This window comes from Oculina patagonica, chromosome 7 (assembly GCF_052425735.1).
Source record: "Oculina patagonica isolate OP01 chromosome 7, crgOcupat, whole genome shotgun sequence".
Lineage (NCBI taxonomy): Eukaryota > Metazoa > Cnidaria > Anthozoa > Scleractinia > Oculinidae > Oculina > Oculina patagonica.
The window spans coordinates 19,486,860-19,502,632 of NC_135764.1; the positions used below are offsets into that span (position 1 = coordinate 19,486,860).

The 15,773-nt window shown below is 37.7% G+C and overlaps 3 protein-coding genes across 3 annotated transcripts in view; 1 reads left to right on the top strand and 2 right to left on the bottom strand.

Moving 5' to 3' along the window:
- LOC144661116 (toxin CrTX-A-like) overlaps positions 1–15,773 on the bottom strand; it is a 285,950-nt gene that overhangs the window by 135,147 nt on the left and 135,030 nt on the right. The gene's annotated exons all lie outside the window — the stretch shown is intronic.
- LOC144661103 (uncharacterized) overlaps positions 1–15,773 on the bottom strand; it is a 249,438-nt gene that overhangs the window by 114,172 nt on the left and 119,493 nt on the right. The window lies entirely within an intron of this gene.
- Positions 626–9,424, top strand: LOC144659587 (pyruvate dehydrogenase (acetyl-transferring) kinase isozyme 2, mitochondrial-like). The gene is made up of 13 exons (XM_078520055.1): positions 626–910; positions 2,671–2,809; positions 3,530–3,598; positions 3,869–3,932; positions 4,323–4,389; positions 4,919–4,969; positions 5,547–5,636; positions 5,803–5,880; positions 6,351–6,427; positions 6,738–6,836; positions 7,242–7,349; positions 7,727–7,840; positions 8,188–9,424. Exons 1-13 carry the CDS (start codon positions 808–810, stop codon positions 8,395–8,397), a joined length of 1,269 nt encoding a protein of 422 aa, XP_078376181.1. The 5' UTR covers positions 626–807; the 3' UTR covers positions 8,398–9,424.

Below are 15,773 nucleotides of genomic sequence, written 5' to 3' on the forward strand. Positions count from 1 at the left end.
TTAAAGTCGGTCACTTTTTTCTTTCTAGCGCTGAAAAAATCTCTATGTTATGAGTGTTGCTCATGTAAGCAAACCCTCTGTGGACAACGCGTGGACCATTGTCATATTGTGAAAACAACCGATGCCTGCATGATTCCTGCTAAAAAACACACTTCACCGAATACCTCGGGTTTCCTCTCGACCCTAAAATAGTTTCCCAAACACAGCTATTTTTGACATCCTGTGCAACGGTTGGTGCTCTTTTTTCGCCGCCTGTTGGTTCCGCTCAAGTTATGCTGCACGCATTGCTGCACAAAGGAAGAATAGCTAAGGAAAATTCCAGACAAACGGGATTTACCGGCCAGTAACGTAATCATATTCGACTTGGTTTGCAAATCAATTATAGATGTTTTATATTTAAAATTCTCAGAAAATATATGAATATATCGTCGATTATCTCTTTTCCTTTGAAAATTCGACAAGGTTTTCGCAGCCTAACTTTTTTCGACGTCTTATATCTGACCCTTTTCTATTTTGGGCGCAAATCAGCCTACCACCCCTCCCCTGTTCTAAAAAAAAGCGCGAACAAGACGTGACTTGGCTCATGGAGCAACACTCAAACTCTGATTGGTTAAAGCAAATCATGTGACATTTCCGTCGCGCCAGAGTAGACCTCCATTGATTATTTTTAGAGGACAAGGTTCACTATGGTTAGAAGATTAGAAGAAATCTGCAGAAGAAGTAGAATAGTGTCTTAACGAAGAGAATCTACATGAAACAAAGCAGGAAAAAGAGTTTTATTCCGAGGAGATAAGTGTATATATCAGTATGCGGATCACAAGAGTCTTGTTTGAAGACGTCGCCAAGCTCATTCAGCGATTCAGTCGTTACCAACAGTCTTGCTTGTCGATTGAGCAATTCACAACCTTTGGTGAGTAGTTTTACGAGTTTTCTTTCAATGACAAGTATTTTCACTGTGCCGTGACGAACAGGGATATTGTGCTAAGATATTAGATTTCGCTGTTTTCGTTTAAAAATCGTACGCAAGCGACAGCTAGCTTATGCAAGTTGCTTTCGTGTCGGTCGGCAAAGAATTGAACAGTGAATTGAAACAAGGCAAAAATATGTTAATTGCATCACCCAAGCAATGATTTCCTTTTCTGCTGCTACGGTTAAAGTTATTTTGTCACTCGGCCAATTTTTACGGCCCTAGTTCTCTTCTGTAATGGTATATTGCCGTCCGCACAAAATCCGCTTGACTTTCATCAACGCGTGATCTTTTCAAGGCCGTTCGTTAATATTTCGCGCGCACAAGCGCGTGTAAATTTCCTTAGTCTTAGCTTTGGGCAAAAAAAAGGCAAACAGTGTTTGTGCTGTTTATTGTGTTTAAAACCAACTATGGAACATTCGAATTTTCCCCTGCAGTAAAATAATCGACGAAGCTAAAGCTTGTTTATCTGGAGTCGTGTTTCGCCTCTCTCAAGTTCATTCTAACTATGGTGACGTAGCAGGCAGCGCCCCCAAAACGCCCCCAATTCCTGTAAATATTTGTAAACACATCCGTTGACGCTGTTTTTGTGAATCATGTGATAGTCAGAAGTTTTGAGTCGTGGCTTTGATCCTGTTTTACGTTATGAGTGTATAGTAAATGAATCAAACCCTCAGTATTTCAGTTTTTGTTGTCAACCGTGGTTACTGTCATTGCTTGAAGACGTCTCTTTCTATTTTCTATGCTGCTATGTTTTAATTTTTGGGCCAAAGTTCAATATGTTGATATATTACTAGCAGTATTTTTTAGTCATGTTTTAACTATGTTTGTATTACAAATGGTAGTCCTTTGAACCGAATTCTTGGCTTGGTTTTGGCATCTCTGTAAACGTCATTAAAATTTCAGTAAAAACAATGTGGGTTATTTATGATGTGTTCTTGTAAAACAGGTTTTAATCTTTAAATGCCAAAATAAACAAGCTCCTTAAGAAAGAGGATTCGTAGAAAATGTTGCTTGTGTTTTTTTCCTAAGTTACACAAATTCTGCCTTTTCAAAAGTCAATAACTTTTGACAGAATGATATTGCTGTTATGTGAAGGTCCTCCTTGTTTTGAAACTCAGATGTTATTTTAAAAAGTTTGTAGTTTTCCCTGAGAAATGGCCCTTAACATTTAAGTGCAATAAGTGACACACCATTTAAAGTTCCTGTCTGAGTTATTGTGTCTTCCCTTAAAATCCGTTTTAGCAAAATATATATTTTGTTAAATATTGTACTTAGGAAACTCACTGGAGGTCGATATTATATTGTCTGTGATGCTTAGATACAGGCGGTGTTTTGAATTTGTCATTAATTTTTACAATCTTAATACTTAGTTCAGTAATATAATCATTTTGCCAGTATCATAATTTTGCATGCAAGCCAGTACAAATTTTTTCTAGAATCACCTTTGTCGGCATAAATCAAACATCAGTAAAAATATTGTGCTTGGAGAAGTGTAACTGTCTCAATCTTGAGATGTAACTTTAACTTTGGATTTACATATGTTTTATATTAATCAAGACATCATACAGAAAAAAATGCATAAGAGGTTCATTGTTACATTCTAATAACGAATATTTTTAGTATTTTATAGTGACTTGAATCTACTTGCTTTTTGTAAAGTACCAGTGAGAGTAAACATCTGATGTCTTTTCCTATCACAGGCAAGACTGCAAAGCCAGTGGAATCTTTTCAGTTTGGTCGACATGAATTACCTGTGCGGCTTGCACACATTATCCGTGAGATCGATCTTCTTCCTAAGAACTTGCTGAAAATGCCATCTGTTGAGCTTGTTAGAAGTTGGTGAGTGTGTTTCCTGTAGCCTAAAGCGACTACTTGTAGAGCCATTGTTTCTTACGTTGTCAGTTGGTATGCTAATCCAAATCCCAGGTTACCTCTATCATTCTTGTCACATTTTGAATTGTGGTTGTAGATTAAAAGTGTGTACCTTTATCATGCTTATAAGCCTCATGGATATAAGCCCTTCTGTTTAAAACCCCATCCAATACCCCTTACAAAGTTGTATAACCCCAGAAATTATAAGTGGAATTTTACCATATTGTGTGGTTCCAGAAAATGTTCATACTCCTCCCCCCCCCCTCCACAGAAGGGATTGGAAATTCCTGGGGGTGGGAGGGGTCTCAAAGGCCAAAAAGTTTAAGGAAATGTATGAAATCTAATTTGAATTTCCAGAGGGGGTGGGGGGTCTTAGGAAAAATCCCTTCTGTGAGGGAGGTATGGATAATTTATGGAACTACACATTTCACATTTTACTTTCTCCCTAGTTTCAGTTCTATTTTCATTAAATGACCTTTAGAAAAGAACGTTTACTTAGTAGGAGCTGAAACACAGCAGTCATTTGATGTTTTGTCTGTGCTCATAATGAAAGGCCTTTTATATGTTAGTTATATATGATAATTTGGATAATTTGTGTTGTCTACATTAGAACCCCAGTAGTTAATTAAAAAACAGCCAAGTTTTTTATCTCATTTTAATGTCAAGCTTGTGTTCCTGTTGTTTCAGGTATGTTCAAAGTTTTAGTGAGTTGATAGAGTTTCAAGATGAGGAAGAAACAGATGAAGTAACAAATAGGTAACTTTTGTTCGTAAAAATCTACATCATCTTTGCCACATATACCTGATAGGCCTAATTCTGACATCCTTGCATTAGTTTTTCAAATGGTTTGGGTACCTTTCAGCTAAAAAATCTACATGTAAAAAAGTGGAATTTATCACCAACCCCAGATGCAAGAACATAAGTTTTCACCTTTTTTTGTAATCAAACTGTGAGGAGAGATGGATGTTGGCCTTATGAATGACAGGGATATATAGATGTTAATGTGAATCTATTTTATTTTATCAGATTCACCCAAAGTTTGATGTACATTAAACAGCGTCATGACAATGTTGTTGAGACTATGGCTCAGGTAAAGTAATAACACACTACAAAATTTATTTTTTGACGTTTTATTATCCTAACCATAAAGCTACAATCTTTGTTGATATGCCTTGAGACACTGCATCCCACATTCCTTTGCAATGTTGTTATATGCTTGTTCTATTGGTCAACTGGTCCTGGTCATTAAAAGGATGGATAATGCTATGCACAGGATAAATCACGATGCAGTGAATAGCATAGTTTCTTTTACCAACAGTGATTTTAATCTGGTGGATAGCATTATCCACCCTTTAAACAACTGGGCCCTGGATTGTACAAACTGAGTGGTGTTTCAAGGTTGTAGGTGACTTTTAGTCTTTATCTTTCTTGTTAATTTGTGGCACTGATTTCTTTCATAACCGATTTTCTCCTGATTTAGGGCATCATGGAACTGCGGGACAAGGAGGGTGATGATGCCTTTCATCCATCAATAGAGTATTTTTTAGGTAACTTTATTTCACTAATAGTGTTTAAAGGAATTATTCCATTAAAAAAAATCTTTGTTTTCATAGTAAGTTTCTAATTGCAGACAGTTATATACTTGCTGAATTGGGAAATAAAATATATACAGGATAAGATTGAGTTCTGTGGTTTTAAAACTATATTTAAGGACGTTTGCGCCAAAAATTTTTAGTCGATAGATTTTTTAAAATTTTTACAGCAGTCAGATAATATGTTACTTGTGTCGGAAATGCAAAAAAAAGTGGGGGGTCACCAACTTCGTTTCAGAGATAAAGCGTGTGGAAAACTACCCTGATTATGAAAAATTTCTTCAGCGCGCGTGCTCGTGCATGACGTGGCGTGACGTTGCAACATGAATTATGTGCGCAGTAAGGATGCGCATAAACAATTAGCGCGAACGTCCTTAAATTTAAATCCAAGTGATGTTTAAAAGTAGTCTTTTCATAAGCTTTGTGACCAATTTATTTATTGCTTACATGTATGTCTGAATGGTTTTTTCTCATTTTCCAACAGATCGTTTCTACATGAATCGTATAAGTATACGAATGCTAATCACCCAGCATTGTAAGTACACCTAATGGTTGTCAAATTTTTCTTTTTAATCCCTTACAAAGTATTTTTTTGTTGTTACTGTCCACTTGACAATGTATGAATTTTTGTAAAAAAAAAAAGTACAGATGGTAAATGTATAAACACACCCTGCCACACTAACCTTACACCATGGGCTGACAGATGAACTGCTTAACTTGTGACCTGCCAGCTTTTTAAGGTTGCCATTTGGTAATAAATTAAAATGGCCTCAAGTGCTTGGACTACAATCCTACAGAAGTCCTTCACACCTAAGGTAATAGTGCCAAGTGACAAATCCTCTTGGGCTAAAAACTCATTGTTCAAGTTTCCAGCCCCCTCCCCCCTAAAACAAAAATGTGAAAATTTTGTTGCACAGTTGGATGAATAGCGATCGACATCGACAGGGGTGGGGAGGGAGAGGTTAATACCATGTCAATTTGTCGTCTTATCGGTTGGGTGTCCGAAGACTTTTGTCGAGGATTGTAGTTTGATCTTTCTGTTAAAACAAGATTAGTTATTTTGTACTTGAAAGCATACAACTTCTGATTTATTTTTGTGTGTTTTTTACTAGTGATGTTATTTGGTCAGGATGCCAGAAGCTCTAAGAGTAATTTCATTGGTTGTTTTGACCCAATGTGCCATGTTGCTTCAGTTGTAGAAGGTGATAATAATGTTATTTCATATACAAATAATATCCATTCTTTGCATAAATGTTTTAACCACATCACCAGCAACAAAAAAAATAATGGTGAATTGTTTGATAATTGAACATTTATGAATAATTATTGACGATTAATCACTGTTCCTTGTTATTGTTTATTTTTCAGATGCTGTAAATAATGCTGCTTACCTATGTGAACAGTTTTACTGTGCTTCTCCAGAAGTGGAAATTTCTGAGTTAAATGGTGAGTTATTGTCATTCAAACTCATTTCTTTTCTTAGCTCTTTTTGAACCTGTTGATTGTTGACAGACTTTTGGGTAAAAGAATCAAATTTACAAAAATACCCTTTTTCAGTCAAGGTAGCTTGTCAACCCCTTGAAAAATGTCAAATAACAATAAAACGATCCATCAATCTACCGGTGCCTTGTTACATCTGCATTATTACTGAAAAAGAAACACAAAAACAACAACAGACAATACAAAAAAACAAGGCAGGATTAGAGTACAGATGCAAACGTTTGTGACAATTTAATTGTCACAAAAGTTTTTTCATTTATTCTTTCCCCATCTGATGGATCCAGTATCCTATTTGCGAGTCTGGAAATTTTTATCCACAAAGGAGAGTTAGCACATAGTCTTACTTACTGTAAATGTAGTCAGGCCAGGGGACTCTAACAGTCATTTTCAAAATATCTATCTTTTTTTCTTTGTAGCCTATGATCCCAAAAAGCCAGTTCAAATGGCCTATGTTCCTGGGCATTTGTATCACATGCTTTTTGAATTACTCAAGGTATGTCTTTAGCATGTTGTATAAGTGAAGCTAACTTACCTGCTAGTGGTTTACATTTATAATGACAGAAAACCAGTAAGACGTTCTTTGGTAAAGTGAGAACTCTAACAAAACTGAATGTCTGCTGTAGTTCCAGTCTGGCACGCCCAGCATTTTGCTTTTGTGGCTAACCACTTCAAAAGATTTTGCCTAAACTTGTTAGTTACTTTCCTTTCAATTTACAAAACTGATTAACGAATAATACTGAACTGAACTTTCTAACAGTCCAGCTTACTGGTATGTTTTAATTTAATATTCATTGTTCTCTTAGAATTCCATGCGAGCAGTTGTGGAGCAGCATGGTAGCAGTGTTGACATTCCTCCTTTAAAAATATTGATAACCAAAGGGAGACAGGACTTGACAGTCAAGGTATACACCTGATGTTTGTCACATCTTTCACATCTTTATAAATTTATGGAACTGTGTCTTGGTAGCTTAATTTATGTGTAAATCCATTAGGTTAGCTGCACTCCTTATACAAGATTGGCTCTTTAAAATGGCCTAATTCATGCTACAAGCTACGGATCCATGTAACGTCGTTTGCATCTAAGCATGAACACATGCACTGAAACATGATATAACTGGGTATTAAACCTGACATGATTTTAGTCAAAACTGAACAAATAGACAATGTTAGTAACATTTACAACCATGTTCACTGTGGTGGCCATGGGTTGGACCTTGAGCCAATCAACGCCAAAAACTCTTTTAACAAGCACAAAGGTTTTGTTTATTGTTTTTAAGCTTAGTTCTCTTTCTTTCTTATTATTTTAGATTTCTGATCAAGGAGGTGGAATACCAAAGAGTAAAATTGACCAGGTTTTTGAGTACCACTATACTTCAGCCCCAGAACCACTGAGGAGTGGGTCTGCAGCCCCTATGGTAAGAAGAAAGATAGTATTTTTACTTCTCACCAATGCTTTTTCATGTAGGAACAACTGATAAACTGTTTAGAATACTCATTACTTAATTTGACTTGCAATCTTCTTGCCTTACTTTCTGTCAATGCTGCACAGTCATTTGTTTTCCACATGGTGTGTACAAGAATAATGACTGTACAGTGACAGTTTCATGGTTTTAGGGCAGCATGCAAGTAATTTTAGTTCACTTTCAACCACTGACAAAAGTATGATTTAGTTGCCAACAAGCAAACATTGCTAGCCAAATAGACAAAAATGAATTTCAGGTTTTCTGTGCCAATCAAAATTCTTCACATACGGTAAATCTGTGATAACAATGGCATGATTATTTGTCTGCAGGCTGGTTATGGATACGGGCTCCCATTATCAAGATTATATGCCAGATATTTTGATGGAGATTTACAGCTTTACTCTATGGAAGGTTTTGGTACAGATGCTGTGATCTGGTTAAAGGTATGCTGGTTGATTATATTTTTTCTTAGTTTATGTCTGGATAGGTGAAAATAATCTGTTCTGTGTTATTGGTTCTGTTCATTCACTAATTGAATGATTGCTTGCAGTTAAAGTTATTTCTGTTTATGGTGACTTTTAGGTAATAATTCATTAGTGCTGCTCATTATTGTTTTTTTTGTTAATTCCTTGTGTCTTTCCAAAGTCTCCTTGCACTCTCTCCAGCCCCTTTCTCAGAAGCTGGGGGGGGGGGGGGGAGTGCATACTGGACTGACATATTTTACAGCCTACCGATTTATGGTGTAATTACAGCTTTCTCAGTGCTTCAACTACTTTGCTTTGGTTTACAGGCATTATCAGCTGAAGCAAGTGAAATCCTTCCTCAATACAACAGAAGAACGCCCAAGAATTACGAAGAAGTTCGATTAGCAGCTCAGCACTGTCGTGACTGGAGCTCATCAAAATTCTATGGACATGGAAATAAATTTCTGTCAACATATCATGGACTAATGAGGGCAAGAAGGCTGCATAACAGTCGGAGGGCAGCAAACTCTTCATAAAAAAAGTTATCAATTGTGAATGTATGGGACAAAAGACATATCCACTGGAAATGTACAATATAACTTTACAAATCAAGAGAAGTACAAAGACATTGGATTTAACAGTGGAATATGGAGTACTCTACTACAGTAGATAAAGAAAAAAGACACTCTTGAAGCTTTTACATTTGTTCATTGTATCATTCACAACATGGCCGTGAATCACATATTGCCCTTCTTTAGATATTTTGTATTTTTATGGCATGCCAGCCTGGGGTGTATGTGTAGGACTAACTCAAGCTTTGACAATTCAAGTCGAAACCTACTTCATATGCTACTTGCTGAACTTATCATATAAAATAGACTATTATGACTGGGGTATACCTCTAGGATTAACTCAAGTGTGGACAACTCAAGTCAAAACATACTTTGCAAACATCTTCGTATGCTGCTCGCTGAGCTTATTAAATAAAATAGACTAATGTTATGAGCAAGAAGGAAACCTTTGAATTGGATCCTTTCAAGTAAATGGTTTTATTTTTATTTATAAACAAGAAATGGTGATCTTCTAAATAAAGTAACTACATTTATAATAATGGAAGAAACGTTTTAAGTTAATATGGAGATGCTTTGAATTATCTCAGTCATTCCAAGATCTTTAGATCTTCACTGTCGATAGACAAGTTGACTACTATGTCAAATAGTTAATGTAATGAACTTGAAAACTTTTCACATAAATAACTTATGACTTTGCAAAAACTTACATTGTACAAATTAATCACTTGATAAATTTTTAACTTTGTACGTGGATCGTTCGATACAGGGCAAGCTCTCAGTTCAATGATGTCATGAGATATCGCTTTTATGTTATAGCCAGAGATATTTTATTATGGTTGTCACTGGCGTACAACTGAAGGGGTTAAATTGGGGGTCTCTTGTTTTATTGGTCATCTCTGGTTTGTGAATTGGAACAGGGTGAGAATTTAATAAAATAATTTTGAAACTAAATTAGGGTGGAAGAAAGTTCAATAAAATGAACTTGGCTTAAGTTTGTTGTCCTTTGTTTGATTTGATGTGACCAGGGATGTTTGTTTGAATTCATGACATTTGTTATCTAATTTAATAAAGAAAAAATATTTTTTTAACCATTCTAATTCACAGAAGTGGAGGTGTATAGTGGTGGATATTTACCAAGCCACGAGGCAGCGAGGTCATGTAAAATATCAACCACTTTAACCGACACTGAGGGGAATAATAAATTGTTTTAGTATATGTCACACAAGCTGAGTAAAATAGCAGCCAAAAACATTACTTTTGGTAGCAGAAGCGAGACGCACGGCCATTTTTTTCTCTGACTGCTCGGGGTGAGTTCTTTGCTAATCACCACAGAGAGCCAATCAGAGCGTACAAAAAGTACTATTCACATACGTGGTATATCAAAAATTTCTTATATTCACTGCATTACCCACAGCAGTCTGCAGAGAATGCTTTGATTTCATCTTATAAATGATATTTAGACATGGTTGTTTGGTTGCCAAGGTGATGGAGACGACACTGTCATGTGGGTGAAACATGGAATGCTGGGAAAGAGTGGGAGTGATGGTGATTGTGAACTTGGACCATCACATGCAAAGAAAAGATGCAGTGCAACATGTTTTGCTCCTAATAGGTAAATCACAACTTTGTACAGCTTTCGCCACGTAAGTCTACTTTCATCACCACTTCTGTAACACCTGTGCAGTTTTGGGCGGGCAAGGTGTTAGAAGGTTTATTTCCCAAATGCGTGTCTGAAAACTAAACAGGCTAGTGTAACAGAAATCAGTTACAAGTGCAACATGGAATAAAAAAGTTCTGGGTGATAGAGCAATACCACTGTGAGTTTGTTATTTATTGAAAACAAAAATATTTTTCTTTAATTTGAGTTACCAGAGAAATACACACTAGAACCCGACTACAAAGAAAAGTTGTGTACAGAATTTATCAAGTGATGAACAAACGGGAATTTTTTAATGTTCCCACCCTCTTACTTTGTCTTAATTTTGGGGAAATTCTTCAAAGACCCCCAGACCTTACTGAAAAAAAAAATAGCCTCCCCGCCCAAAAAAACGCATTCCTCCTCTAGGTAAAATATAAACCCTAGAAGGGACGACAATGCTGTTGTGGAACGTTTGTTGTTACCTCTCTAACCCTTACAAAAAACCTCAGTTTCTGGTTAGACTTTTTGCCCGGGGGATACTTTGGGTGTGCCGCTCGGCCTCGGACTCTAAAACCTAACCTGCGCTGCGATCGTCAGGCGTTCTTTTTTTTTTCGCAGGTTCAATATCTAAAACCCTTACCCCATACCAGACCATGTTCGGCTGATTTTGCAACCCTCTACTAGACAAGACACCGGAAATCCCTACCCTGAGCTGAAGGGGTAAAATGGGAACTGGGGGCAATTTTTCATTGTGAAAATGGGATTTTGGTCACTGGGACATGATTCTTTCAACAACGTTGCCGCGATGATTTTATTTACGTTTAGGAATGCCTCTTTCCCTTCCGAGTTTCTGTTCCTATAACCACTGATCAGTTTCCAGGCAAATGATACCCTATTCTAGACCAAAACTCTCTGATATCTATACCCTATCCCAGACTAAACTGCTTGACTGAAAACCAGCCGAATCTAAATAGCCATTTTATGGGAGTGCCCCACGGGACTTTTTGGTACATTTCCTTCGGCGCGACACCAGGCGATGTGATTGGTTAATAACTCAGCTGGCATGTGACGTATCGTGCTAAATCACGTGGCGGCTGCTGTTCTGTCAGCTGTGTTTTGCATTCCACACATGCATGTCGTTGAGGGAGCAGTTTGTGTTTTGTCTTCTTCTCTTTGGAAACGCTAAACATTTCCCCATCGGGAACAAGCTTTCTCTTTATAAAGATGTGAAAGTCTAACAGTGAAAAGGCGCAAAACAGAAGTACAACTGATTAATTTTCGTGCCCCGGGGACAGCTGTGTAGCGAGACGCGACGGAGAACAAAAAGCGCGGCAAGCGATTCCCAGGGATTCCTCAGGTGAGAAGTGTTGAGCATAACAATATAAAGTGATTATCAGCCGAGCAAGTGCGACTATAAAAAGGTTATTCTGTTTATTAAAAATATACTCTAATTCACAGGAAATGCGTTTCATCGTCGAGTTCGTTTCTTTACCTGTGGAGAAACTTGCAAGATTACAGAGCCTTCGGCCTTCTATTGGCAAGCGACGCGTTCATTCAGGTAGGGCTTGCATGCAGCGTGACCTTAAAATCACAACATTGACCTACAGCAAGGCTCTGTGTTAACACCTGCTTCTTTTTTCAGTAATTGTTGCTTTTATAACAGTCAGTTAATTGGAAAGTTTCACACAGGTATGCGAATGAATAGCAGTTGACGTGCAAGTGAAATTACAGAATATTGCACGTGTTCTGTCACCAGCTCGTTCTTCTTTGACCCTGGATCTGCCAACCCTTGACAGTGAAAAGTCTCCCTTGCGCAGAGACTAATTTTATTCATGCCGAAGTTTCCTTGCTGTCTAGTAAAGTTACAAAATATGTTGCATTCCATTGTCAGAAGTTATGATAAAAGACATCTTATTAGAATTGTACGAATTAATTGCCAATTTTGTGATCAAAGCAGCTTATAATTTGCCTTTTATTAACTACAGTAACATTGGTTAGAAACTAACCATACCTTAGAATGCACAACTAAAAACACCACCAGAAACAACATACTGCATTTTAACATTTTATATACCTGACAAACCCATTTCCCCCCCCCCTTTGCCCCGGTATCAGGACCATGGATAGACCATGGTCAACCATGTTTTGAACATGGTTATTCATGGTTGGTGACCATGGTAAACCATGGTCCGTCAATGGTCTGACCATGGTTTGACCATGGTCGACCATCAACGTTAAATTGCACAAGGCTGACCATGGTCAACCATGGTCAAATTGACTGTGAAAAGAACAAGGTCAAACATGTTTGACCATGGTCTAAAACCATGTTTGACCATGGCCAACCATGGTAGCAAAATGACACACCATAACATGAAATAACATGGTACACCATGAAAAAACATGGTCAACCATGTCCATTCTTTCATGCAGACCATGAAAAAACATGGTCAGCCGTGTTCTCTGTTTATCCCTTGCATCATTTTACAAACGTTCTGTTGCTAATTATTATAACAGATGAATATATATAATGCATATAAGGAGCCCAATTAGTTTACATTTGTAGACATAAAAACATAACAGCCATTAAGAACAGCATGAAACAAAGTTTTATTGGGCTAACACTTCTTTCTTGTATACACTTTCATTAACCCTTTCACTCCCAGGGGCCTTCATGCTTGATTTCCTGTTATTCCCAGAGGCAATTAGGAGGCTCATTCCAATTAGACAGTAGAAATCAAAACATATATGCTCAGTAGATTGTGGGACCTTTATACAATCTACTAATTGGACAGAATTGAAGCTGAAACATGGTTTTATTTTATGACAAGGTTATTGTAAAGAAAAAAATAAAGTTTAAGTGATAAAATATGTTGTGAAGTTTTGTATTTTGAAAAATTCAAATTTCCCGCCATTACGCTTCACGGGTCACTTCTTGGCATCTTGCATTTATCCATGAAATATTCAATATCAGGGCTCAAAGTAACGGCCGGTCAACGGACAATGTCCGGCCAAAATGACGATTTGTCCGGACAAAATTTTGGTTCGACGGTCATTTTGACCGGTCACGTACACGGCTTTCAAATAAATAACACACACAAAAAAAAATATTCGCAGTATTGCTTGAAATTTTACAGTGAAATCATGAAATATCATTGCAGCTTGCAGTCACAAATTTGTAGAATACAGATGAGACGGTCACGCTCTGCATTTTGTTAGCGGTTTCCTCAAATAAAACAGGAAACATCCACTTCTGTAAATACGCTAAACAGACAACAATGAACATGGCATCAATCAACGTCTGCTATTAACACGCGTTTACAATTACAGTTTCAATTGTCAGGCGGGCCGAGAAAAATAGCACTCGTTAGTGGATTTAAAAGACTATATGCACTTTTAGAAAGTAAGAGTCCGTAGCGTGTTTTTCACCAGCAAGATCACGAGAAAATAATAAAATCATAAAACGCTTTGAATGTTAAGTCAGCAATGTCTCTTTAAATTGTGCCTATTTCGCAACTGAACATGTCCCCATGTGTGCTGACAAGTTGAACACTAACCTGAAATTATTTGAACACCTAAGACGTGGTGCTACTTAATTGTCAAAGAGAGTTCCTGTAAACGTTTGCTCGTACTGTACAAAATTAAAAAAAAAATGGTCTCCGCGTCCGGCGTCTACAGATTAAAACGATAACTCTCGATATCTTTTATTCTGACCATGGCATTCAAGTGTTTCTCACCAATTCTATCGAAGTCTTCTTTTGTAAGGCTACTTCTGCGGATATCTATGATTAAAAGTACTTTACCGTAAGTATATTTCAGCAGCTCAATCAGGCACCGCATAGAACATGCTTCTCTGTTGTAGGCGACGTTGAAAACTTGGAGAGATCTATGATTTTTGAAATGCGAAGTGATGTAGGCTTTCTCACTAATCTCTTGGCAGTCTTGAAGAAAGAGAACTTTTAAAAGAGGGCATCTTATATATAGGAAGCTCGATGAACAACGAGTCCGTAACTTTGCAGTGACTCAAATCCAAATAGCGCAAGCACCCAATCTTCAAAGTTTGAGTGAAGCCTTGGAACGATTTCTTTCTTACAAAATGACACTTTAAGCGATCAAAACATTTAAGCTTAAGCCTTATACTCTTTAACAATGAGTGCTTTAGCTTATGAGGCGAAATTTTTGGCAGAATAGGCTATTGCTTCAAAGTAAATACTCAATATTTTGACCGGTCAAAAACAAGACATGACCGAGCAAAAATTGATTTGGCCGGTCAACATGACCGGTCAGTATCCAAAAATTATTTTGAGCCCTGAATATGAGTGAAATATACACGAGACAAGGCTTTGAAAATGCAAAGCAATACTATATACAAGTAAAATTAAACTTTCAGTTTGTGTTTACGGATTGTTTGGATCGTTAAAAAATGCTATAAAGTCAAGTCACTTGCAAGTTCACATTTCGGCGTGGTAGTCTCTGAAACACTGATCTTGACAGAGAGCAACTCCGCACTGCGCACACTTGAACTTGGTCTCCACTGGGTAGTTCTTAAGAGTTTTCTTGCCTTTAGCTTTGCAGTTAATGCATTGCTTCTTACGGCCGTCGATTTTGGTGGAAGCGTGGGTTAATGGGTCCCCAGGAACAAGTGGAGTGGCAGCGTTTGCAGGACGTTTTCGCGAGTTGAAATTTCCGATGAGCCGCTTGCCTAGTTCAAGGCGGAAAGTATCTTGCGGACGTCATTTCTCGCGGCTTTCAGACTCCAAAATATAAGCATTACAGGCAGCTAAATTAAAAGAAAACCAAAACAAATACCTGTACCACTTTCTAGACTGCCTTCCAACATAATAATACGATCGAAGCTGATCGGCTCGGTCAACACCGCCCATGTTGGCGGTGTATACATCCGAAACACGCGGCTTGACAATTTCAATCTGTCTTCCTCCGACTTTTCGTTGTACCGTGCGTGAAGCCTCTCCCGGAGAAACATTTGTAGCCAGAAAAGCCACGTCTCGTTTATCGTGCCATTTGGTGAAAACAGTGTTCTTCTTTTGAGCTTGAACAAGCTCGCCAGGTCTAGTTAGTTTGTTCGTGGCACAAGTTGGCAAACCTTTCCGGTTGCATCGAACAGTAGAACAAGCGTAAGTTTGTTGAAGCTCTAAGTGTTCCAAAAGCACTGGGCTTGAAAAAAAATTGTCAAAATAAACATGATGATTTTTATTCATGTACGGCTCGATCATTTTCATGACTACATCATAGCCAAGTCCATGAATTCTTCGAACGCCTTCTTCACTGCCGAGGTAAACATCGAAATTAACGACGTAGCCATTCTTTGAGTCTGCCACCATCCACACTTTTATACCGTACTTTGTCGGTTTTGCCGGCATGTATTGCCGAAATGAAAGTCTTCCTTTAAAGGCAATCATTCCCTCGTCTACGGCAATGTGTTTGTTGGGCGAATAATATCGCTGACTGTTCTCTAAAACGGCATTTAGAACCGGTCTGACTTTGAACAACCGATCGTAGCCTTCTTCGCCACGTGCTGGAGTTCGCGTCGAGTCGGCGAAGTGTAAAAATTGTGAGATTTCTTGAAAGCGGTTTCTCGGTATAGTCCGCTTAATCCCTTCATTTCCAATGAAAGGATCGTCCTTCCAGTAGTCTGCAACTCTGGGAAGTTGATTTATTCCCATAATCACACAAAAGCCAAAGA

What these genes read in the sequence shown, in the direction of transcription:
- LOC144659587 (XM_078520055.1), top strand. Translation starts at nt 808, where the DNA reads ATGCGGATCACAAGAGTCTTGTTTGAAGACGTCGCCAAGCTCATTCAG. An exon ending in TGAGCAATTCACAACCTTTG is followed by an intron (nt 911 to 2,670) that starts GTGAGTAGTTTT and finishes TTCCTATCACAG; the next exon opens with GCAAGACTGCAAAGCCAGTG. An exon ending in TTGTTGAGACTATGGCTCAG is followed by an intron (nt 3,933 to 4,322) that starts GTAAAGTAATAA and finishes CTCCTGATTTAG; the next exon opens with GGCATCATGGAACTGCGGGA.